The sequence below is a fragment of the Stigmatopora argus genome, chromosome 11, assembly GCF_051989625.1.
Source record: "Stigmatopora argus isolate UIUO_Sarg chromosome 11, RoL_Sarg_1.0, whole genome shotgun sequence".
Taxonomy (NCBI): domain Eukaryota; kingdom Metazoa; phylum Chordata; class Actinopteri; order Syngnathiformes; family Syngnathidae; genus Stigmatopora; species Stigmatopora argus.
In genome coordinates this window covers 6,811,198-6,837,286 of record NC_135397.1, presented here as the reverse complement: position 1 = coordinate 6,837,286, position 26,089 = coordinate 6,811,198, and the positions used below count along the sequence as shown (strand labels likewise).

General features: G+C 40.4%; 1 protein-coding gene across 2 annotated transcripts in view; it reads right to left on the bottom strand.

Annotated features, from left to right (window-relative positions):
- Positions 1-1,009: 1,009 nt before the first annotated feature.
- Positions 1,010-26,089, bottom strand: part of ptk7b (protein tyrosine kinase 7b) — a 44,540-nt gene continuing 19,460 nt past the window's right edge. Inside the window, exons 2-20 of one of the 2 annotated variants that reach the window (XM_077613704.1) lie at positions 17,736-18,029; positions 13,881-13,977; positions 13,546-13,730; positions 11,980-12,127; positions 10,603-10,733; positions 9,229-9,495; positions 8,506-8,642; positions 7,746-7,881; positions 7,095-7,214; positions 6,813-6,962; positions 6,321-6,468; positions 5,351-5,478; positions 4,618-4,818; positions 3,767-3,928; positions 3,454-3,686; positions 3,285-3,365; positions 2,866-3,017; positions 2,602-2,780; positions 1,010-2,453 (exon numbers count right to left, since the gene is read on the bottom strand). In XM_077613704.1, the coding sequence (XP_077469830.1) occupies positions 2,293-2,453; positions 2,602-2,780; positions 2,866-3,017; positions 3,285-3,365; positions 3,454-3,686; positions 3,767-3,928; positions 4,618-4,818; positions 5,351-5,478; positions 6,321-6,468; positions 6,813-6,962; positions 7,095-7,214; positions 7,746-7,881; positions 8,506-8,642; positions 9,229-9,495; positions 10,603-10,733; positions 11,980-12,127; positions 13,546-13,730; positions 13,881-13,977; positions 17,736-18,029 (3,110 nt within the window). In that variant the 3' untranslated portion in view covers positions 1,010-2,292. The remainder of the gene's footprint in view (positions 2,454-2,601; positions 2,781-2,865; positions 3,018-3,284; positions 3,366-3,453; positions 3,687-3,766; positions 3,929-4,617; positions 4,819-5,350; positions 5,479-6,320; positions 6,469-6,812; positions 6,963-7,094; positions 7,215-7,745; positions 7,882-8,505; positions 8,643-9,228; positions 9,496-10,602; positions 10,734-11,979; positions 12,128-13,545; positions 13,731-13,880; positions 13,978-17,735; positions 18,030-26,089) is intronic. The other variant, XM_077613705.1, reaches the window with a different exon arrangement.

Sequence of the window (26,089 nt, the reverse complement as noted above, 5' to 3'; positions counted from 1 at the left end):
TCCTCCTTATAAAGAGATACTCTTTCCTTATATGGTGTTGTCGCTCCTTATTTGGTGAGTCACAGTGATGCTTCCCGATTGGCTGAGGATTATCACAGGCGCACGGTTATTGGTCGAGAAGGTAGTCATTAACATAAATACCAACATGGTTGCGCTCCCTACAACGTCATTCTGGCAGAGGCACCCAAATAACAAAACGTTCAAGTTTGCTAGTTAAGAAATACTAACCATTAATTCTCTGTTGAAATCAGTGTGGGGCTGGTGTTTCGAAAGGCATTTTATTTAAATGTTGCAACGTGTTTATTGATTCTAGGTCAGCACTTGGGGACGACCATACATTTTACTTGCAGAATTTATGGACACTATCAACGCATAATTTCAAAAGTAAAATGTGCAATAATTTTAGCAGGATTTAATTATCTTTAAATTGATGTCCACTTAATAAAACATGGAGACTTGAACAATAGATAAGAATTCACTTAACGCCAATCAGGCAAAGATTAATAAGATTTTTTTAAGGGCATCCCCACTTTTGATAGTATCAACAAGTCCACGTTGCTCAAAATTAGGAAATGTCATCTGTTTTGAGATCTTTTCATTGAGGGAGCCAAAACATATACTTCCCTCTAGCGGTAGAAAAGTGGAATTACATTTGCAATAGCATGTACAACGTGTAAACTAGAAGACATGTAGACCATAACGGTTTACATAACAAGAATGAATTGTATAGTATTTATTGGTTTGGAAGGGTCACTATGATGTGCTTTATAGTTGAAGAATGTGTGATCATTTTCTTACCACTGTCACTTGTTTACAAAAGTTGGAGTCAGCATGCAGAGGCTTGTCAGAATATGAAGACGTTGTTTCCGCGATAATTTGGCATTCTTAACTTTCCTGAGGTTGCAGCAATCTAAAAAGCTAAGACAGTAAAAAAGAAGAAGATAAATGTCATTGCAAAACCAGTTAAACAAAAACAAAATTGCACCTCACAACGCATTAAAACAACTAATTAAGTAAAAACATTGTGAACCTTTATTTGACAGCAGTATGCATACTTGTGTGTATATATCCATACAGAACAGTGGAATTTTGCTGAAGCAGGTAAAAAAGTCTACAAGTGAGTGCCTAGCATTCATAAAATCATCACACTAAAACAACATATAAAATCAATTTCATAAACAAAGGCATTTCTTTATGTTCCAAAAAAAGTTGTAAAAATTTAAAAAAGGATCCTTCATTTACCAGGCACTTAATTAGTTGTGGTGACTGACAGTCACTGTTTTGACCTTATTTTGTAATTTGTGTTAGCATTTTAGCTGCTTGGCCAGACTATGCACACATTGAGCTGGACCTAGATAAAAAAAACAAAAAAACAATGTATATATAAAATAAAATAAAAACAGGGGCTTCAATATGAATCAACGAGCACCTGCAACAAAGAAGGATGTTTAGATAAAGTTAGTGCAAGGCCTATACCATTATGTACACTGGTCCCCTTTTGTAGCATTGCACACACAAAAATAAGTGGACCTCTGCACATAAAGCAAGTTTAAACACACTCTGGATGGATTCCTGCCATTCAAACACCATCACGACAAATATACACGTTACTACGGCGCATTTGGAGCACCTCAAGGTTAATAAAAAGCGAGAAAAAAACACAAATAAAATATACAAAATGTCCATGGAATCAGTCTCATCATTCTTGGAATCAGTCTCATCATTCTTGGGTGTATACCAACTAAAAGATCCAGTTTATTGTTGCTTGTTTTCTGCAAGTCTGCTCATGTTGCAGATCTGAAGTGTAATTCATGTGCAGAATGGAGCTTACATGGTCCAAACACATCCACAGAACTGGTTAGAAGGGGATGACGCGGGCTGGATAGAGCGTGCATTTGATGGTTTTGTTTTTTCGTTTGTTTCTTTTGGACCGTACTCAAAAACAGCTTGTGCTTGGGTTACTGATTGGAGCTGCATTTGAGAAGGGAGTTCATAAAGAAACTCAGATTTGATACATGCAGGAAGTTGAACAAGAAAGTGGTCCTCCATGTAGTGTTTTTAAGGCAAATGTAAACTGGCGGCGCTGCTCTGAAGTAAACAGCCATTCCGGGAAGAAAAAATAATAAAAATAATCAAAACAATGTGAGCGTGTGCCACTGATGTGGCAAACTCCTTCACATCCTCCTTTCATAAAATGTCAGAAATGCATATTTGAAACTCTTCTTCCCTGAAATGTGTGACCTTGCTGTCTTTATTTGAAGGGGCAAGGGTGTTCCCCCCTTCTTGATGTTCTCAGACTTTGCTGTCAGAGGGCAGCTCCCCCAGACTGTGGACGATGTCACTAAAGGAGGGGCGTTCCTTAAGGCTGGGGGCCCAGCAGCTGACCATCAGCTTGTACATTTTGGAGGGGCATCCTTCAGGGGGTGGGAGCTTCAGCTTGCCATTCTGCAGGCCTAGCAGAGGGAAGAAAAAGCTCAAGAGTTTTTTTATTTTATTTTATTTTTCAAGGACTCAAACTTTTCTAAACAGATGGAATGCAATTCAAAGAAAAATAGCAAGGAAAAATAAGTGGTATGACGTGAGAAAAGATGCGAGACTGACCTTCTAGCACTTCATTGTCTCCAAGTTTGGTGTACGGCATTTCCCCGAGACTGAAAACCTCCCACATGAGCACTCCGAAGGCCCAAACGTCAGACTTGGTGGAGAAGTCGTCCTCAAACACAGACTCTGATGGAAGCCAGCGTAGAGGGATCCAGGCTTGTCTGTAGTGATAGTACTCGCTGTGTAAACACGAAGAACAAGCACTCTTAGCAATGATGTCTACATCAGGGGAATGAATACTCGACTCCCAACGACTTGTCTGACCACTTATAAACGTCTTTGCTGAGGCTGAGCGCCGATACTTTGACGCGTCTCTGACTGCTGACGAGGCAGTTTCGTGCCGCCAGGTCTTTGTGAACGAAGCGGTGATTGGACAGATGCTCCATCCCGTGAGCGACTTGGGCACAAATGGAAACCTATGGAGGAAGGTTCATGTTACATTTGATGTGGCAAGCGTTACACGTAAAAATAGCTTTCAATAAAAAAAACAAATCTGTTTCCTAAATAATGGTCAGATTTGATTTGATTTCATTGTAGGTTATTTTGATATTTAGACTGCAATTATTTAGTGTAAATTTAGAAGGAATCTAATGACAACAATAAAAACAGGGGGTATTTTAATTCCATCTTTCTCTTAAAAATATGCAGACTCTATAACAAGGATGCTAATCCACACCACTTACTTTGGTTTTAGTGCTGATAGGCTGAGATTTAATCTTGTCGTCTTTGTTTTTGGAAATCCTCAGGTACTGCTTCAAGTCTCCCTGGTTTGACAAAGACGAGAAGAAGACATTTGAAATGAAGCGGAAAATCTTTAGAAAAACATTGGCAGGTATCGTCGAGTGAACCTACTAGGTCGTAATATTCCAGAACCATGTAGTGGGGCTCGGCCTCCCTGCACAGACCCAGCAGGCGGACCACGTTAGGGTGGCTAAGCTTGCCGAACATCTCCGCTTCTCTGCGGAAGTCGAGCTGGAGCTGCTCGTCTCTCGACTGGAGGCTTTTCACCAGGACCACCGTTTCCTCCTCCCTCTCCTCGACGCCCTTGGCTTTGGACAGCAGAACTTCGCCAAACTCTCCTTTGCCTGCGTCACACGTGGCAGTTTGCTCACCTGTCGATAAACTGATTTCCTGCTAAATGTTTGCATTCGGCATTTTGCCTCACCCAAAGTAGTGATGGTTTGCAGGTTGGCGCGAGGGAAGTATAACTTGTCGCTGTTAACGTGGCTGTGGCGCTTGTCGGTTGTTGCCATGGTACCCATGTTGGTGAGTGCCACCGCCTCTTGGATCTCTGTGGTGGTGTGGCCATTTTGTTGAACAGCACCTCCTGATAAACACAAAGCACTTGATCACATCAATTGAACGATTTTAGAGAGTGCAGATGTCATCATGATGGGAATCCAACAAAACGTGGATGCATGCATTCTATAAACTGTAAATAAAAGGAATGAAAACATGGCGTACCACAAAAATGTATACCTAAATAAGCTGTTTCCCAATATAGCCTTATTCCAAGAGATGGTCGGGCATATAAATGCCCATTTAAATTAATTTTATTACATTTGTATCCAGGTATAATCTAGTGACATGTTCAAATGAAGAGTGATTTTTCACAAATATTTTCTTATTGCACCAAGATCAGCCGCTGCCAGCCTCTCCCAGTCAAAATGAGTTGGATATCTGATGCCGTCAATAGCAAACAATGAGTAAAACAAATACAAAATATTTTAACTGATTTGCATTAATGTATGCATTAAAGTGTAATATTCTAATTTTCGGACGTTTACATCACCTCCAATTGTCTACTCTAGCATCAAATGAAATATTATTCTCAGTAGTTCACAAATCAGACACCAGATAGCAGCAAAAACATTCCAAAAAAAACGACAACAGAGGGAATTCAAGCTACCCCAAACCCAACTTTTCATTCCCCCCAGCAATGTCTTATCTCCTAATTAAGAAGCTCCGAATGAATGAAACGTGTGCAAATCCTGGTGTACATAAAAAAAAGCATACCATTGAGACACTCCATCTCTGGTTCCTCTCCATCTGGACGTTTGTGCAATCTTTTGGCATTGCGCCTTTTTTTGCAGTAGAACATGAGGCCGAGAACTACGATGATGTACGCCACGGCCGCCCCCACAGACAGGCCAATGGTTTGAATCATCTTGTAGGGTGCTCTGTCCTCTTCCTCATCGTGCGTCTGTGCTGGTTTATCTGTCGGGCGCAGACATCCAAGCAATATATATTAATAATGACTAAAGTAGGCTTAAAGAACAGCTAATCTCTTGTAATTACTGTATGACTAAGCAAAATGTTTACACTCATTTGTCTCTCTCTTACAACAGCTATGTGTTTATTCAAGCATTTGAACACGCTGAATTTAACAGTCGTAAACTAATGGGTCAGCGTTTTATACACAATAAACTAACCGGTCTTCCACCGTAGCGGGCGCCATGGGTTTACCTGCTATAAATTGGAAATGGAAAGCGTGACGGCATTTAAGTCTATCTGAGCTTTGGACAACACACAGGAGACAAAGTGTTATTAGATTTATCGCCTGCCCAGTTCCATGAACCTCCCTGACAGTCAAAAGTAGCCGTGGTTATTAACCTGTCAAGGTGGATGACAGAAGGAGTGGGGAGATTTAATGAATGCTTTCATCCAGCATGTGGATTTGTGCCCTGTGTCCACAGTGTGCTCTCATTAGGCGAGTGTGTGTGTGTGTGGGTGTGTGTTTAGAACTCACCAACAACATAGAGCTGAGCCACACGGTCTTTGATGCTGCAGCTGTTTCCAGCCACACAAGTATATCGTCCGGTGTCGTCGGTTGTGACGTCAGAAATCACAAGGGAACCATTGGACATCTTCTGGATCCTGAAATGAGGAATGAAAATTTTGAGTAAAGTATCTTGTTGTAAAAAGTAGTAAAAGTTTGTTTATATTTACGGGAAAACTTAAATGATAATGATTAGCTTTATACAACTGTTCATACACTTTTCCTGGCAAATAAGGGGATAAACATTTTGTTCCATTAGGGCAAGGGTGTCAGACTCGGGTTGGTTCGCGGGCCGCTTTAACGTCAACTTGATTTCACGTGGGCCGGACATTTTTAGATATAATATTTAGATATTTTTTTTAAATAAATGGATTAAAAGAACTGGATTAAAAGCACTGAATATTCCGTTTTTTATAGATCTAAAACAATGTTTATTTTAGCTTTTTAAAAATATATATTTTTAGATTTTACAAAATGATTTTTGAACTAAAAACAGAAAAAATGTATTAAAAATTTACAATTATTGATTTAAAAGGGGGAAAATCAGGAAATTTAATATACATCTATACTCTTCATTTTAATTTGATCCTAAAACAGAAAGTCGGCACTCATCATTTACTTTCTCGGGCCACACAAAATGATGCGGCGGGCCAGATTTGGCCCCCGGGGCGCCACTTTGACACGTGCATTAGGGCTAGATTTATTCAAGAAAGATCTCTGCCAACACTCCGAAATGTACTGAACCTCCTTCTATGAGTCAGACAAATGGAAAATACCGACTTAATTTCCGACATTAAGAATAACAAATGAAGCAAACCTTTTTTGGCTAACTCTAAGAGTCCAGAAATATAGAGTATTCCACATTTGAATACTAAATTGTTGTTGAAGACACTACAATGAGTCCAAACAAAGCAAGTTGATGATATCAAATCGTTCTTACCGTCTGTTCTTACTGATGTCCAGGGTCTTGTCTTTGACCATCCAGTGGATGTGAGGTTCAGGATTGCCAGTTGCCTGGCAGTGCAGAATGGCCGTGTGCCCTTGATACACTGTGGTATTCTCAGGCTCCACTTTAAATCGGATGTACACTAAAAGCGTACACGAAAAGAATTACTACGTAGACGCGCACACACATTATTCCTTAGTTACTCTTTGTTCCCAGACGGGCAAGTACTAAAAGGCTGTGGTGACTGTGGTTGCTCAAAGTCACACTCTGCTGGACAAATGTAATTCATTACTAGACTGTAAAAAGGCCACCAAGCGCCAGTAAATGTTGCCGCTGACTGAGGGCGATCAATGAATGTTTCCTCGTGAAAGTCTCCTCAAACACACTGAAACCACAACCACTTGCGAGGTGGGAGTGGCGGCTAATGTGGTAGTGCAGTTTTCTCTTGAAGATCCCTGCTTACACCTTGACGAATGAGAACTTTACCTGCCACTGTGAGGGACACAAAGGCTCTGATCTCCCCCTGAAGGTTGTTGGAGGCGATACAGGTATAATTGCCAGCGTCACTGCGGGTCACTTTGGAGAAGTGAAGCTGGCCGTTTTTTTGCTCCACGTGGGGTGGCAGATCTCCCCCATCTACAAATAGGCAATAAAGGACAGAGCTATGAGTATATTCCATTGTGTGCATTGTCAACAAAGTGAAACTACACTGATACAAAGATTTCCGTTACGCCTGCACGTGTTGTATATTGTGATCTTAAAGCTCACCTGCTTTCGACCAGCGGATGGTGGGAATTTCTCTGCCTTTAGCCGAGCACTGGATGGTGATGTCATTATCTAGCTCCAGGCACTGGGAGGGCTGGGGTGTCGGGGTGAACTTGAGCTTCTCTGAAACAAGTCAAAGAACACACATGTTACTCACGTGCGAAACAAAAATGCAAAAGGGCGAAATATGTCAGGCTCATTCATTGCGTTTCAGTCAGTTGGCTGTTTGACAGTAGTCATTGTAAACATTTATAGCACTTCATCCAAAATCAAAACAATTTTTGCAACTTCAAAGATTTATATACAACTGAGAGAACCCTGTAAAACCTGTAGTAGAGCCTGCGGGCTGCACGTTTAAGACCGCTGTTCTAAATCGGAAAAGCAGCCAAACATAATTATATGTCAAATCATCTATAAAAAAAAATACATCTTCGAGATAAAGTGACACAATGGAGCTCAGACTAAAGCTGCTTTGCATGAGTCATGTTAAACATGTCTGTGGGTGTCCTCCAATGCTTCCTATTTAAAGAAACAAACACAAAGGCCCACAGGCATTACCACATTTGTTTTAGATTTTCTCAGGGCCCTTTTTTTTAAACTTTTTTCTTGGAATGACTCCAAACAGTGTAGGTAAGGTAAATCTCTCTGTCTTACCCAGCACAGTGACTCGGGCCTGGCCAGACAGTCGACCACCCACGGTTTTGGTCTCGCAGCCATACATCTGTCCGTCATACACCTCCACGCTGTTGATCCTCAGAGTACCATTGGGGAACAGTTTAAAACGGGAATCCTGACAAGAAAATAAAATAAAAAATAAAAGACAAATCCACCTAAATTGGAGGAAAATGTGTAAAACATTGTGGGGGGCAAAAATACAATATTTTTTCCACATTGACTTTATTTATCATTATTATATTAGATATATATTATTATTGTAGTCATATGAAACTGTGGAAAATTCCTGCATTTTTAATAAATATTGATTCTGTTCAGTTTATCCCCTAATAGGGCAAGTGACTGTTTTTGGTAATAAAAAAACAATATTAACATTTGTTATACATATATAAGTAAGAGAGGCGAAATCCGCGCTATGGAGTAATGCTAACTTTGTTAATGTAATTTTTTTATGATGCTTTAAAGACAAGGAAGAATGTATTGACACTAGTGTAGTCCAAATTAGCAGTAGAAGTACATTTTCCTCAAAAGTTATTCAATTTAATGCACTGGTGTAAATGTAACGCATTACTAGACACCGGTCTATAATGGGTTAAAAGCATGTTCAACGGCAAACATTTTGCAGTACACTGTGTCTTGAAGTAGATCATAGACAAGTCAATCACACTGTCAATATATGCAAGGGAGAGAAAAAAAGGCATCACACAAGTCAGTGTGGCCTGTGAGCGTGACAACTGACCTCTGGTGTGATCATGATGTTGTTGCGAAGCCATGTGACCTCGGGTTCGGGAGTGGCCTTGGCGTGACAGTGCAGATAACCCGGTTTACTTTCTTCCAAACGACTGTCTTGGGGCCTTGTTACCCACACTGGGGAGGCTGCAGGAGAAGCAATCTACGTGTATCACGTAGGCTCAAACATTTCACACTCCCTCTCACAAGGACAGTGTAATTATAACAGCTATGTATTTGATTGGATGACAGGAAACGTGGACCACACAGGGCAGAGGTGGCAAACTCTTTGACACGGGCCACATTGTAGTTTTGGTTTCTTCGGAGGCCCATTAGAACAGGGGGTGCCGTTATAGACTGATCATTGGCAGTTAATTGATTAAACATTATTTCAATTAATTTATATTATTTTATTAAACATCTAAAATGCAAACAGTAAAAAAATAAATATTATTCATGAATACTATTCTACATTTAAAAAAAAGAAAATATTCAGATTTTTTGTAGTCTTGGTTCTTTCATTGAGGTCTACATATATTGTATTTACATTTTATTTACGTAAGAAACACAATCGATACGCGATTGACTTTAGCGGCCACACAAGAGGATGTGGTGGTCCGTAAACAAAAACTTGAAAACATAAAATGTATCGTAATCACTTCTGAGTGTGACCCTCTTAAAAAAAATGAAATGTCAAAAAACGTGCAATGTAATGAGCTTGTTTTGGACTCACTTGCAACAGTGAAGGTAACTTCCTGTGTCCTGCGACCAGCCTTATTCTGAGCCACACAGGTATAGACTCCAGAATCGCCTGCCTCCGTTGGACTGAAGACCAGATCCGAGCCATCCTGGTGCACTCGCCCTTCCAAGGGCACCCGTTGACCTTCCCTCTCCCACCAGACTTCGGGCTGGGGTCTTCCTCGTGGGGCGTTACAAGGCACCCGCTGTAAGGTGTCTGCAGTGAAGACCCTTGACATTTTGGACACCATGTCATCGATCTCTGTCGTGTAGAGAAGAGCAACAAACAGAGCAAAGTTGTGAAATTAGAGTCATTTGAAATTTTCAAAACAATAATCTAACTTATTGAACGTCTTGATTCCCACATCTATGTTCCAGTTATTTCAATACAATTCCTCTGGCAAACAAAGGCAACAGTAGAAAAGAGCGAATAAGTTGTTTTAAGTAAGGGAATTAAATCAGTAAAGGGTTTTGTCAAGTGAGCCATATAAACGCGATTGAGTGTGTGATCTTTGCTACAAAGACACCCAAAACCACATGGTTTTCTACGACACAGGATGGAGTGTTTTTAAGGATCTTTAATACTCTATTGTACAATGAGACTTAAAAGTTGGTCAGCGGTCTTAAACTTTTACAGGCAGTGATCAGAATCAGTTAATAAGAACAGAGGGAAAATGCACATATTTCAGCAGATGAAAGCGCGCTTGAGCTGGGAAAATTGGAGGTGGGCTAGCTTGGCTGGGTATTCAGCCTGGGAAATGAATGAGGTGGAACCGTGATAGAGAAACTATTTAAACTTGTCACCAAATAATGACTTCTATTGTGACACAATCCCCTTTAATGCCTGGAGGGATTACCACCCGATTAGCTGATTTAAGGTATTTAAATGGGGCTGCAGTTCACTGGGTTAAAACTGCAGATGTAGTCATATTTCATTTCACTAGAAAATAGTGGTTTGAGAGAGGGAAAAGTTCCCGGGATGGTCAAGCAAAGAAATTCCATCCTTAAGCAGGTTCAAAATATTTGACTTGTATGCACTTACATCTGAAAAGGGAGTATGATTAGTAAAATGATTACATTAGCCTGGCCACACAAAGCTTCCCCAACACCAATATGCGATACAGCGTATGGTAGTTCTTATACAGTTTTGTTTTGACGTGGTAGGTTAAACACATCAAGTGGAAGAAGCAAAATGTTTCCAGATATCGATAAGTAAATGAGATGATATGGTGAGATATGGTTTGCAGTGAGGGACACTTCAGACGACTTTCCATAATTGAAATGCTTTCACACAGTCAGATAACCCAATTTGCTTTGGTGTTTTTCTTGAAATTGTTCTACAGCTACAAATTTGTTTGTTTGCGTTTACCTGCGATGAGCAGGGATGCCTCGTGTGCGACTTGGGAGCCGCTAACGCCACGGCCAACACACTTGTACAAGCCTGTGTTCCTGGGTTTGACCTGGGTGATGAGCAGTGATCCATTGGACAGCAGAAATATGCTGGAGGAAAAAAAAAAAACATTTAACAATCCATGTCTTCCCATTCTTCTTCATTCTTCTCGCTATTTGTTTATGTTTGATCAGCACGAGAGGCCCCACAGCACAGTGGGATCTGGCATAATTCCTAACCCCGCTGATCCAAGGAAACATCTGGGGAATCAAGTTAGTTCTAATTAAGGCCAAGAAAAAGCCTCTAAAAACAACAGTTAAACCCTGCGAAGCAATCTATTTTAAAATATCTTTGATGTAGGAAACCCGTCCTAGTGGCCCAATTTGACCTCTGGCAGTGGTAGCAATTCAAGCAGCACAACAAAACATAGCTTCAGCGACATGTCAATAATGTATGATGAGTATGACGAGGGAATTAAGGGAGATTAGTTGAAGCCAAAGCCTTAATTAATTAAAACAATGTGAAATTTGGATGAGTTAGGAATGAGTTTTTCGCAGTATACGATGGCTTTGTCATTATGTATTAATGCTCAAATGTGTGCATTTGATGTAAATGCTCTAATATACTGATGATTGTTTTTGATATGGTACACCTGTATTGTGTGTGTGTGTGTGTGTGTGTGTTTGGGGGGTCTTTTGACTGATGACTGAGCAATAAAGTCCTCTACAAATATGAGAAGAAAAGAGTGAATTATTGAGCACACAACCTGAATTCCAAAGAGGACTTTCTCAAAAGATGCATTTATGCAAGATTTATCTCTATTCATGGTAAAAAAAAACCAAGATCTGACACTGTCTTTGTTTTCAGAGAGAGGGATGACTCATAACTGGATAACACATTGCAAATATCCACAAAACAGTAGAACAAATAATGGCTATCAATCTACAGCAAACGCCTGAGTCTGGTGCTGAAATGACTAATTAGCAATTAGCTGTCTAAATGAAGCCGCATCAGTCCCCATTTAATTACTGGAAGCTGCATCAAATGGCCATGTAGGCCTATAAATTTAATTTTAAAAAATTGCATTCAATGTTAGACTGCAAGCTTCAAGTCAGGCAGCCACGGCAACAATGCAGCATGTCCCATCTTGGGTCGCATAAACGCAAAATGCATTCCTTAATGTGTGATTCATCTTAAGGCTACGATTCTAGGCTTATGGGGCACAAGGGAATGCCCCTCAGCAACATAGTTTATCAAATAGAGGTGATGTATAGCAGATATACAATAGTGCTGAAGTTAGGCTAGGGATGAACTCTGAAAGGGAAACACAACAAGGATACTGCAATGAGGATTTACCGCGTTTTGTTCACCAGCAGCTCACTTTCATGGTACCATTCTAGAGCGGGCGGCGGCACGGCCGTGAACTGGCAGTGGAACACAGCTTCTTCATTCCTCAGAACCACCTGGTCCTCAGGAGTAACCACCAGTCGAGGAAAGCTCTTATCTTTTGAAAAAGGGAGACAGACATCTTTCACGATTAGATCTGCAGGCATTAGACCATCAAGTTATATCGCATCTGCGCACTTATGAAAAGCTGCCAACAGCAGTGCAGGCCTTCAGGTGCTGCTATGTGTCAACACCTAAGGGGCCCCCAGGCAGACTTAATTAGGTCACTGAGTTTTTCATTGACCCATTGCTTATCAGAACCATCATTTCTATGGCAGGTGGAACATAATGATTTTTTTTTTGTACATGAGGACAAATTCTACACAGAAATTCACAACTTGTCAAACTATATTTTCTTTCCTCTTCTTTTATTATGTCAGCTTAGCAAGGCTGGGTAAATATTGAACTGAATCCAAATGAATTCGAGTACCGTAAATTTTGTTTGTTTTAAATAGGTCAAATTTATGGGTTCAAATTTATACAAAAACAAACAACTCTCACAGCACGGTTTAATTGCCATAAAGTTGTTTTTTTAAAACACTAAATTATTTGCTAAATATCCAGGCTAGACTGAAAATATTTTGAAACTCAGTATTAGCGATCTTGGCTATGTGTTCTGATGCCAGACTGGAGAAAAAAATGTGAATGTTGCAAAGAAAGACTTCTGAACAAGCCGAAGAGATGAGTAGCACTAATGACAGCTCATGAATAATTGAAACTTTTTCCTTATTTCGATGTGGCCTTATTTGACATGTTTTAAAAAAATATCTGGGATATATCTCTTTTAGAACACTAACTGTAATACATTTGGATGTGTATGCAGCATTCAAGAGATTGGCTTTCATTTATTCTTTGCCACATGAGAAGCAGTCTACAAGATTAAAGGCCAAATTAGTCTACAGAATACTCATGGGGTATGTATACATTTGGTTACCCAAGAACTTTGTGGCAAGGCTGTAACTGCATTGAAAACCTATTTAAAACAGTTGACCGGTGCCTCAAGGTGAAACCCAATGGCACTACTGAGGGTGGTTAGTGGGTAACCAGAAACTAAACAATTATCTATCTTGCCTCCACTCTGCATTACAGTGTGTGTGTGTGTGTGTGTGTGTGTGTGTGTGTGTGTGTGTGTGTGCTGCAGGTGGCTAATTAGTGTGATGCTGGCATCAGGTTTCTCAGACAGATGCTGAATGAACAATACTGTAATTCTCTCTTTGGTATATGGAAAAAAAGTGCCACATAAGCACATACATTGAGGATAAATCGTAACAAGGAAAATTACAATTACAAATAAATTCATGATTCATAACATTGTATATGGCTAGTTTTTTTTAAGATGTAGAGTACAACGAATCTGTTTGCCCAGCATTAATAGTGTACTTCTTAGCTGTGTTTTATTACCTCAACGCAAAATTTTCCCTGCCTGCGAACTGTGCAAAAGCAAACACTTGATGCAGAATTCAATTTCGAATTTACCTATTATGTTGAGAGTGAAGTTACTGTTGCTGCAAACATGGCCAGCTGCGTTTTTGGCACAGCAAAAGAACAGACCATTATCATCTGGAGTGGCGTTCTTGATTGTGAGTGTCCGCTCCTTGTTGTTGATCTGATGGCTCTTCTCAGTCAGTTTCACACCATCTTTGAACCATTGGCAGGTGGGACTATCAGGAAGATGTGAAATGAGATTGAGGAGAAGGTTTAAGGAAGAGGTGTTGAACATTGACAAGAAAAAAAAAATCGTGATGAACCTCCTTTTTCTTGTACCATCCTCATAATAAATCCATGCTCTTTAGGTAACATGGGACACTCACCGTGGGTGTCCATCTATATGACAGCGAAGCGTGACTGGGGCTGAGCTCTCAATTTCCCCTTCAGGCTCCTTTAAAGTCACACCTCCGCTTTCTAACCCTGCAAGAGCACAAAGAATGAACCTCTTAAGTGGCAGGATGGACAAACAGAATGTGTGAAAGAGATTGCCCGGTATTAAATGCTTATTTTGTTATCCATTTAAGATAGACAGCTCGCCATGCGGGACGAGGTGTTGCAATGACACTGTAGGCTAATGATGGTTAGTTTTGGTCTTGCTCAGGTTGTGTGTCTAAGTCAAGGTCACTTCTGTCAATGGCGGAGATAACTTTGTGTATAGGTGTGGGGAGAAAGCTACAAGGCCCACAAGACTTAACTTTTAATTGGTTGCAGAGAAGCTCAAGAATTCTAATAAACCCAGATGGGCTAAACACCGAGTATCAGAGACTTCAATTAGTATGTCAGACTGAGTCAAATCTTTCTAGAATGAAAAAGGGAATTTGTTCCAACCTGTTCAGAACAACAAGTGGGAGCCACATTCAGGTGGGATACAGCATATGGGCTGGCTTTTAGCAATTATGAAAGAGCGTTTGTTTTTTCTAACAATGAAAAGCATGTTTCAACCAGGAGCCATTCAGACGTAATCTCTTTCTAATACAATTGTATAGAACGACCCAAAATGCCTTGCTAAGTCTAGTGACCTTCGGTCCACCTCTGAGTGATTAATTATTTGACTCATAGGTAGTATGAGCCGAGACTGTCATCATCACATTACAATGAATGTGCAACAAGGGTATCCATAGAGAGGAACCCTGGCTCACCACTGACCTCCGTGTACAAAAACCCATTCATATTCACAATAAACCATTGACACATTAAACCTTATTGGTTAAGCTACTCGATTACTTTGGTTCTTGCCAAAACTAGATTTCTTGACACTTGCACATTCAACAATTGAGTCCCGAGCTCAGGTTTCTCCGGCTATCCACTTGACAAACAGAAGGCACTCTTTCACAACCTATTAAGAAGCGCACATAGTACTTGCTCAGAATGGCTGACTATGTGTCTAAATGACTATGCACTCGCCTGGCCTTAACATCATAATGAAGGGGGTATACACACGGGTAATTATTATAATGCTGGAGGAGAAACAGGAAGCCAGATCAACACGAGGAAGGATTGAAACAACATAGTAAAGGCAGCTTGTTTGTTGCCACATCCTGGTTGCCTTGTCCAGGCAATATAATCTGGGTTTTTAATTTGAGTGGCAGTACCATATGTGTATGTAAATGCAGGCTGGACACATGCAGTGAAATGAATTCATAAATACAAAATTAAGAATGCCAGGGAAAAGCAGGGTGTCAGATTTGATCAGCTGTGCTCGACAAAAGGCCAACAAGCCACTACTTCAAATTCAATCAACACAGAGAGATGATCTTGCTGTCACATGGTGGCACGCAGAGGTGAGCAGCTGCATTGTGTCAGTTCACATAAAAATATTAAAACCGAGGCGTGTGTCCATGACAGAATATTCGATAGCCAGCCGATTTGTGCAAGTGATCGGTAAGGATGTCTTAATGGCAGAACTGAATAAAATGTAGGTTGGGGACACTCACAGTGACCTTAAGATGGTGTGGGTCTTTGCTTTTGTTTGTGAGGCTGAGTGCGGCTTTGTAGATTAAATAGGGTGAACAAAATTATCTTTTTTTTTAAATGCCATTTTCACAGCACCTAACATATCGCCCAACTATTCTATCGCCACATTCCGCGGAGTCAGGCGAAGCGTCGCCAGAAGGACCGACAAATATGCTGACAAAGGCGAGGCACGGCCCCGACGCCTCTGATGGACGCGGTCTCGCCATGGAGACCCAATGACCAGACAGGACAAAGGGACGAAGGGGGGCTGAACCTCTATTAGTGAACACAGAGGGGGATAATTACTCTGAATAACTCTCAACTGACAGGATTTGCTTACCCGCCATTGAGAGTAAGATAAATTAACTCTCTCCCTCTCGGGAAAGACTTGAGTGGGGGAGATGGGCTGAATGGAGATGGGGAGATAAAAATCTCCTGTGGTACTGTACATGTAGATCAACCTGGCCCTGCCCCCATAGCTCATATTTACAACTATGCACGCAATATAGCATACAGATGAGTGAACGCTTCGGCAGAATTAGCACCAGAGGGGGTCTTTAAGAATTGCGTGTAGCTTTATCACCCGTTAAATGTCTGTTGGGGAAATATGAGAACATTTGTCATAACATGATCTGCTTTATGTAAAGCGATCCACAGACAAAAGCCAACCTGCGGATCTTGGCAGAGACAAATGAGTTGATACGCAAAAACAAGTACGGCATCCACAATACACAATAATAATGGACAATTTGTTCATGAAAAGACAACAGGGTCTTAGAGTCAAGTGGAGTTTGGCCATCTTTCAGGAACCAGATATGTTTGACCATAATTTACTGTAACAATACTTTTGATCTTTACATGCCACTTTGCACTGCGATTAACAAATCCTATGATAAAAACCTTCCAAGATTTAAAATAGAGGAATGAAAATTAATCGCACACAATCCCTTTGAACAGAAGGCTAAGCACTCATGTGTAAATGTCACAGAAGGAATGCCTAGAAGACAAATGCAATGTCACGGCGAGTTTTCACGGCATCATGCTTTAACAGTCCTTAATTTGCATTTTCTATATGAACAATAGAAAAAAAATATCATCTTAATCTATTCGATTTTTAAGTGGGATGAGAGTTGATTGGTAATTTGGTAAAATAATGAAATGCTTTTAAAAAAATCATAGGAATTGCAATTTAGCCCATTTTTTTTTCATATATGAAGACATTTTAGGCTGTGGTAACTAGTGACCCATAGTTGCCAACGACTACAACAATCATGATGAGCTGTTAAAATAGTTTTCTGTAGTGTATTGGTGAAAATTGACCAGCTTCTTTATGAGACATTACAGTAGTATCTGTATAATTTTTCCATATGCTTGCTCATGTTTTATTCATGCTGCAATTTCATCAATAAACAGTAAACTATGCAAGTAATGCAAGTCACTGTTCTAAGGGGATTAGACACTGAGCTATAAATAAATGGGCAAAACGTGGTAATGCCACAAGATATAGATGATTTTGTGCCATGAGAACTGGTGTTTCATGTTTGACTTGTTTGCTGGGCTTTATTAACAGACTGAATCATCTTCAGTTACAACAGATAAAAGGAGTTTTCTTTATCGTTAGAAAAGCTTTAGAAAACTTAGGAGTTCATTCTTGGCAATGACACAATGCGGTTAACATCACAGGCCACAAACAACAGCTAGTAGTGATGCATGAAATCAAGCTTAGCCCTTATCTTCTATGCCTGCCAACAAGAAAGACATGCTCATTGGCAATCCTATCCATTTTCCATAAAGTAACAGAGGGCAAGAAAAAAGGTGAGAAAGTAGAACCATTTCATCACCTCTCTTGCTGCCATTTGTTTTGTTTTTCATATCCATAACCTAGATGTACATCCCATGATGAAACCAAAGCTCAGGGGTGTTCAAACCGGTCCTCAGGGACGGCAGTGGTCACATGTTTTTATTCCAACCGACAAAAAAGACACATTTTCATGAATCTGGTGTCTTATAAAACTATAATCAGTTAAGTGCAGTCAGGTGACGCTTCTTTCAGGAGAAAGCTCATCTGTTAAACTGTCCATGCTGGATCAGTTGAAACAAAAAGCCAGAGCCCACTGCAGCCCTTTGTGGAATAGTTTGGCCCTAGCCATTAGGAAATTTCCCACAGGAAATCCAGGTGCTTTCATAGATAATGGTTAAGACATGTTTTGAAATTGAACACTTACATTTAATGTTGAAAGAGGCATTAGTTGAATGGAGCACCTCTCCTGTGGCTGCGTTTTCCGCCACACACTCAAAGTTTTCTGCGTCCAGGAGGCGGTCCACTGCGTTAAACTTGAGATTGCTACCCTCCTGGTAGCGCCTTTCGCTGTTTTGCAACGGCTGCCCATTATGCAGCCAACGGTAGGTGACGTCAGTCGGATCGCTGACCTCGCAACGGAGCATGGCGCTACGGCCGTGCAGGGCGTCCTGTGACTTGGGCTCCCTGGTGAACTGGATAGCAGCCTGGATGGACAAAACTGAGAGAAAGAGGGGGAGTAAATGACAGGAACAATCGGCCTCGTAGGAGATTGTCTTAACATGATCTGAATGCAAGGAGGAAAAATAGTTCATGAGATGAGGCTGTGAGGTGTCAAATTGAAGGCACAGCCATTCAGTTCCATTAACACATACCCACGCACGTACAGAACATACCAGTCAAGGGCCATCAGTTTGCAAAGACGGCTCTCAAATGCGGCACTAAGTGGTGTACACACACACTCCCGCACACTTGAATCTTTCATGACACGTCTACCAGGACTGTGACATGCATTTTTTCTGCTCTATTTAACCACATCGCACTAGAGGGAATTTAAAGACTGAACCCTGAACCGAAGCTCCAAGAACACGATACAGCCGTGCAATGTTTTTAACTTGTTATTTGTGAAATTAGCTTTTCTTGACTGGAGAGATAATGTGAATTAAATGAGTTGCATTTCAGTCCACTAATATAATTTCTCAACAATAAATGGAATAGCATCCAACTGGGTTTAGAAATGTGTTCCGTTTATTATTGCAGTTGTAGATAGTAGTGATTTCAAAATGCACTGAACCATACTGAGATACGTTTCTTTCATTTAATTGAGCTTCATATTAGAAACATCCCTCATTATCTATTTTGTTTGTTTTCTCCATGTTTGAACTGAAGCACTAATCTCTCTTCATGCTCCAAAAACTACCACAACGGACCATTATAATCTGTCAAAGCAGTCTTCATCAATGAGTTAGCATACCTGATGTCAACTATGTTATCATAAGGAATGGTCCACTGCTAAGAGTTGATGAAGCGTACAACCAGCAGTGTGTGGGTGTTGTGTGTTATGGGGGAGGGACGTGTCACCACATATTGAAAAAGTACAACCTGGAGCCGAGCCACAGGAGAAATCTTTCAATAATGTTAAATCAAAAAGATAATTGAAGCCTAGGCAATAGTTCAATGTTGACCCTTACCACCCTTGAGACCGCAGTGTCTTCGCCATCATCTGAAGGAACCCACTTGATCAAACCAAAATCAGTGAGACAGCTGGCAAAATAACATACAGACACAGCTATATTATCTTTGCTTCTCACCAAAGTGATATATTTTTATGAGTCGAGTGGCATCAAATAGTGCAACTTATTTTAAATCTTTTGACAATGTGACAATGAAAAGATATGTGGGTCAATCTACATGGTGGTCACAGTCTGGTGGGCATCTATCCAATCAGACTACCAGGATGAGAAAACCCTAAGTTCCTCAGGTGAAGCCCCTCCACCACAGTGCTTGTACATACAGTATATACTGTCTGCCGTTTTGGAATGTAGAAAAGGAGCATTGGAGTTGAGTTGATGGTTTACTCCATACATATTGATGTAAAGTTTCAGGGTATGTGAGCGGGCATGCCTGAGTGCACAAAGAGAATAACTTCCGGGAAAAGTCCCTGTAAAGACAGCCAGTAGACAGATGAGGTATTTACCAGAGAAAGGCTGACGAGATGAGGAGAGTGATGAGACGGAGGGAGGGACCGTCTATCACATCTGAGGATGTCTGCCGAAGTTACCGAGTTGTAGCTCTAATCATAACGAGCAGGCGCCACGACCTACATCTTTCAAACACACTACAGTCCTGCCTGTCTCAAAGCAACAGCCATGCAAAGGCTTTAAAGATGGGAATTATATATAAATTAATACTATATACAAATTACAACTTTCACTGCATAAAATGATTCTCTCTTTGCCTGTGTAAAGGAATCAAAACCTGTAATCTGATTCACGCTGCCTCATTGAGTAATCATTGACGAATGAATGCTTGCTTGGTGGGAGTGCACAGAAGGACATATAAAAAGATAAGCAGGACAAACACTATCTTAACTTCTGAAGGAGCTTCAAAGGGAAAGGAGTTGAAAGGGAAATTTTGAGCGATAATGCTTGAACAACTAGGAAGACCAAATCCTATCATGTTAATGTTCAGAAAACACAAATAGAAGTAGAACATTTGAAAGTGAAATCTAAATCACAGACGTCATTAATATTGTTTTTCCATTAAGATGCTATATATAAACAGCGTACAGGAGATAAATTACATTTCATTTTATAAACAAAAAATCCAATCACTAGTGGTAAACTCAAAGGAGAGTCACATTTTCATTAAATAAAAAATGAGTCAACAGGTGGTTGAGTTACAACATAAGAAAGGCTTCCAGAAGCTCCTCAATGGCCACCCATGCAAGTGCCCTTCCCGTTGTTTCCTTAATCTGCTGCTACGGCGAGCCAAAGCCCTGAAAATTAATGGATGGGAAAATTGGCTTTGCAACTACAAAGCTGAGTGCGTACTCCTGGCTATTATAGGGATCAATACACACTCTCAGGGAATTGCTTACAATATTACAGTAATGCACCGGTGAGAGCTGCAGGTCCTATGCAATATTAACATCCATTTTGATGAAGGTAACTGAACCAACGTGGAAATGAAAAAGTAGGTTAGCAACACTGACGGCAAAATCTGCTGAGAGCATACAATGTTTGTGCACAGGGATTCTTTTCGATTCACTGCACAGGAAACCCTATTAAGAGTCCCTTGCCTATCTGAAATATCAGGTTAAGGTCGCACTTAAGTCAGCTTGATGCCTGTTAGCAAACACAAACAGGACTTACAAAGTTCATACTATACATCTCAAAAATTGCATATCATAACAAAATACAATTACCGTAAGCTCTGGACTCGAAGTGGCAGTTTTTTTTGTTTATTGCTGATAAGGAGGCCAAGGAGGGGCTTCTACTTAAGTGCACTGAACAGCAGAGATTCTATCCGACTTTTCAAAAATGCACCGCGACACTAATGCACATAGCTCTAGGAACACTTTACTCTTTAAAAGCATCTAATCGGGCCGATGGGGTGTCAGGAGCAGTAAGAAGAGTAAACAACATGGTACAGGAAAGGAGAAAAAGATGTCCTGTGGCCAATTAATTGTAACGGCTACATTGGAGCACAGTATTTGGATGCCCATGTACAATATTTAGGCTTTAGGAAGCCGCAGGGTGTTTTTTTTTAACCTCTGCATTGGAATGCAAAGTCAGAAAGGATGCAAAATGAAGTATAGCACAAAATAAAAGAAATAATAAGAAGAAGATCCTTTTTTAATGTTAAACTGATAAAATGAAAAGGCATGGAATGATAATAATTCCATGATCAAATCTTAGAAATCTACCCTGGATGACAGCCCGTAAAGAATTTTTTTGAGAGAAAACACAGACCATCCATCACTCTGCAGGCAAGAGCTTGAGAATTCTCAAAAGCTGAAAAGAAAACCTAAGATGAAAATCACTGATAGCTTCATCCTCAGATGGGTTTTCAAGCCCAGATGCCTGCAAGATAAATTGGAGTGAGAATGAAGGGTAACATCATGGGGGAACTGGATCGTATTGGCAGATCTTTCCTTGCCTTAAAAACAATACTGCATCAGTGTGTGGCATTTGTGTGTGTAACACAACAGATTTATGTTCATATATTCTATGCTAGAAGAACTGCCCTGAACAAAAATAAATAGGAATGGCTACTCCTATGTATGTGACATTGCATCATGACAAATAAATCCAAACTAAGGGAAATAAAATTGGATATCATGGAAACAAAATTATTCTGGAAATAATATTGTACATTTCTGGCATTCTAAGTTTTTCCTATGCACAAAATGAATAATAAAAATGATATGCCTCATAATCCCCCAAAAATGCTGTAAATTAAAATAAATGAAGAAATATACCTTACAGGGACTTTAAGGTGCCGTTTGTAACCACTGATCCCCAGCCAATACTATGGTACCTCACAATGCAGTGTGTCAACATTGGGGTGGTATCTCCAGCATTAACTTCACAAAGAAATCACCAGAGCATGAAGCTGAAATGTAGCCTAAACAAAGAGGTCAGGCGTCCTTCTTTATCTTGACAACAGGGACGTTTAACAGGACAAAATCAGACTAGGTACAGTGTCTCCATCAAGCCATTGTAACCACAGTGACAGTTATGCGCACTATGGACTGGTCTCATCATTGACTTGGGCTTTTTTGATCTGAAGGTTTTGCTACAAGGTTAAAAACAACGGAGCTTAAACTGGGACCTGAAGATCTCCATACTGTTAGTGAAAGAACTCAAATGTTTCATACATCAGGACACTATACACAATATTGTACTAGGATCTTGGAACAGATGAATATAGCTTAACCTTGAACAATGAAAATATTAAAAGTGAACGTACAAAAGAACAATTCCCGGCTGCCTTATTCTAGAGCGCCGTTAAAACGATGCCTGCTGGTACTATTTTATATCTGCAGAATGGATCGCTGTGTTCATTCCACTACTCCTGAAGGGAAACTCAATTGAAAGAGGATCATTTCTTACCTATGCCATGGGTATGTAGAACCTGCTACAATATTGCAATCCCTGCTTGCATTGTACTCGGTAATTGCAATGGGTAAGTGATATGCTTTTGCAAGGGAAAAAGGCCAGGCTATTATGACAAAGGTAAATGAGATGTCCTTCATTTTCTGTATGGTGTTCCCTTTTTAACAATGATAGCAGGCGGTAGCTTCTGCACTAAAGCAGATAAAGGTAACTCCTAACTCCCTGCTTATTACCAGGCAACATTGGCCTAGCAACCAATATGCAAGAACTCCTGATAGACCAGATCCCATCTGATTTGTCTTGTCTACAGCTCAGCAAACGTAATCTATCTGATCTAAATTTTGACAGATGTACTGCAGATGATAGCTGTTTAAATGTCTTGTTTACAAGTTTTGCCAGCGAGTGACTTTCTTGTTAATGCTCCTGAAAGTATATTTTGACACGTCACCACTCCATCAAGAGGTCCCATCCATCCTAACAAGTCTGAGCATGCCTTCACTCTGCACTTCAGAAAGGAGGAAGTGTTCCCACATGGTCTCCATGGCAGAAATATGAATAGAAAATACTGACACAACAATGTGTGAAAGAGGTTGAACAGCCATCATTATAAGAGGCACACTAGGAGGGTGCCAAAGGCTTCAAAGTGTTTGTCAAGCTTCACCTATAAACATCTAACACTGTGTTTTAATAGGCCCCCCGCTATATTCCTTGATTTATGTTAAGTAGGTAAAAAAATGAGGACAATAATTTGACCTCTAGCAAACACTACTCCGATGTCTATTAAGCAGTGAGCAGGAAGGCGAAAGGAAAAGTTTACGGTGGAAATGTGTAGCTTTCATTATTTATGTAACAAATTAGAATGCAGCAATATTATAAATGATGTAATATTTTTGCTTTGTGGAATAGGGTGAGACAATCGCCTGAAATCCATGAGTCTCCATTTCAATGCTTAAGAGTTGAGAACACTGCGAAAGCAAATCATTGTTATGCTATTTCTTACTATGGTATAGTGTGTGCCTAAGTGGCAGGTTGTTCATGAAGAAATATTGCACAAATGTGTCCCTCCACACCTGCCTTAATAACTGTCAAGGTGTATGTCAAAGCTACACCTGAATGCGGCGGCTTGACTGACCAGATTTCAACACCCACTCATAAGAGGCCTAATGTTGAAAAATAAGTTACCTAATTTTTCCCCACGTGTAAATGTTGAACGCTTGAGGACAAAGAAAGGGTAGGCAAATTGAGGGGGGAAAGTACAGCAAGGAAGTTTGACAGTAAATTACAGAGAACAACTAAATATCAGTAGTGGAGAGATAACCTTTGTGGCATGTAGACATGTGTTCCTCAAAGGAACTGTGGGTATTATTACCCATGCTAGACAAACCTTCTGAAGTAGCCGCCATCCTGTAGCACTGCTTTTATGAGACAGTGAATTTGGAGGCAATTATTAGATTAGGTTGGATTAGGCTTTGCTTTGGTGAGGGAGACTGGGCTGCACCGTCCGTCTAGGGTCTCAAAACGCGGCACTAATCTGATAATGAGACTTCTCAGTGGGAACCCTGAAAAGAAAGGCTACTATTCCTACTTGTTTTTTAAACAAAATTTCCATATAATCAAGAAAGCCTAATGTGCGGTATTTACAGAAGAAAGTGTTTAGACTATCCTGGAAATGGTCTGGGTTAAACTTAAAGGGTCTGTTATTAAATACAAAAAGCACAGTAGTGTTGAACATCTGAGGTTATGCCCTGCAATTTTCCAAAATCAGCACCCGAGCAATGGAAGATTAACCTGAAGTGGAGCAGAGACGTTCTGCCATTTGCACCCAGGCTAAACACACAAGCCTGATAGATGTTACGGACCAAAGAGTCCAATTTTTAAGTGGGCATTTTAAGAAACAAAAGTGGCTTCGAGTTCAAATCTTTTCCCCTGGGTTTTGAACTCAGTCTTAATAAGTCTTACACAAATTCAGCAGAGAAAAGAAGTACTGGAGAAAGTTTAGTATTCTTTTAAAACAGACTATTTAGATTTACTGTATGTTGGGACAAAATACGACAAAGTATTAACAGAGCTGCCCTGTGAAATATAACAAGCTTGCAGCAAGATAGTTTGGCAATGCATCTCCAGAGTCATTTTCTCTTCATTATAATTCATGAATGAATGAAAGTTAAGTCTCTTGTAGCAGAAGCATTTGGCCAGAAAGTCTGGCTGTCAGTGCTGCTTTCTTCTCCACAGGCAGCATATCTCAGTTATGTGAAAGCATGAGTGCTATCAAAGAATATGGTGGCAAAACACTGAGGACAAGGGAGTGGCCCAAGATAACGATGAGGCGCCTACCATAAGACATAGGACAACAGTGCTGCAATTAGGACTTGTGCACTAAAGTTCTAAGAGAAATCAAAGGTGACTTTGAACTAATCTGGTGATAACTGTATACAATAGCCCTAAATAGGCCATTGTGAGCATCTTTAGCAAGGAACATTCCTGAAAGACAGTTTTTGGTTTCGTTCTCAGTCATTTTAGTGTCTTTACCACCACACTACAGAGATTACACACGAGTGTAAAGTAAAATGTGTGAAGGAACCATGAGGGAGCATTTTACATTTCAAATACCACTTGGGTACTTTTACATTTTGTAGATGCAGTGGGTTTTGCAATGTGCGACTTGCAACATTTTCAACACCTCTGATGATTTGAATAACAGTGGAAGGGCCAGGGTGCTGCAGACCTCCTACATGCCAGAGCAATTACCTTTGAAGGCAACATTACCATTAGCATAGAGCGAGGTGTAGGCACTCCAAACATCGTTGGGTAGGTAAAGGATTAGAAGTTAAAGAAAAGAACTATTTTCCCAATATTTGTAACTAAAATATGTAAACAAAATGCATGTAAGTATTTGTTTAAATGAACGGCTGCTACTGTTGTAGCTCTGTGGATGACTTCCAATGTGGAGTTGGCATGTCTTTCCCGTGCCAAAATACATTCAAGGGCTCCGGCACCCCGGGGAGAGTGAGGTTGAGCATTATGAATAACGGATGAATTAAAAAATCTTTTAATTTTTATTATCATGTATGATTAACTGTATAACTAATAACTTACAAAGTCTGTTTCTTGGCAACAAGCGCTACTTCTCATCTTCCTACCAACAGGTAAAGCAATTAACATCCATGCTAAACCAACGTTGTCATCATATTCTATGATTTGATATGAAATTAGAACTGTATTGTAACTGCATTTACACATCAGCAAACACAAGCAGGCTTCCTGTCTTTGTAAACGTAGTAAGCACTGGAAAGCATTGAAGCCTGACTGGCACAATGACCTCCCTCCAAGTATGCTGTCACTCAGATTCTAGGAAGAGACCTCACACTGCAGGAGACGGCGCAACCCCCCTGAGACTTCACGGAATGACACCTTTACAAGATCGCACACTCGGAGGCCACTAATTGGCTTGCCAACAACGGTGTGTGAATACTAACTGGACGAGAGGGTAGCAGCTGTTGTTATAGGCAGTTCCCTCAAATGTGAAAAGCCACAAAAGAGAAACGTGACTATACCCATATACATGTCTGCCTGGGTGGAATAAAAGGGAGGAGTATCACAATGAACAAACACCATGCCTACAACTAATTACTTGGATATGAAGTTGGAGCCCGCCTTCTAA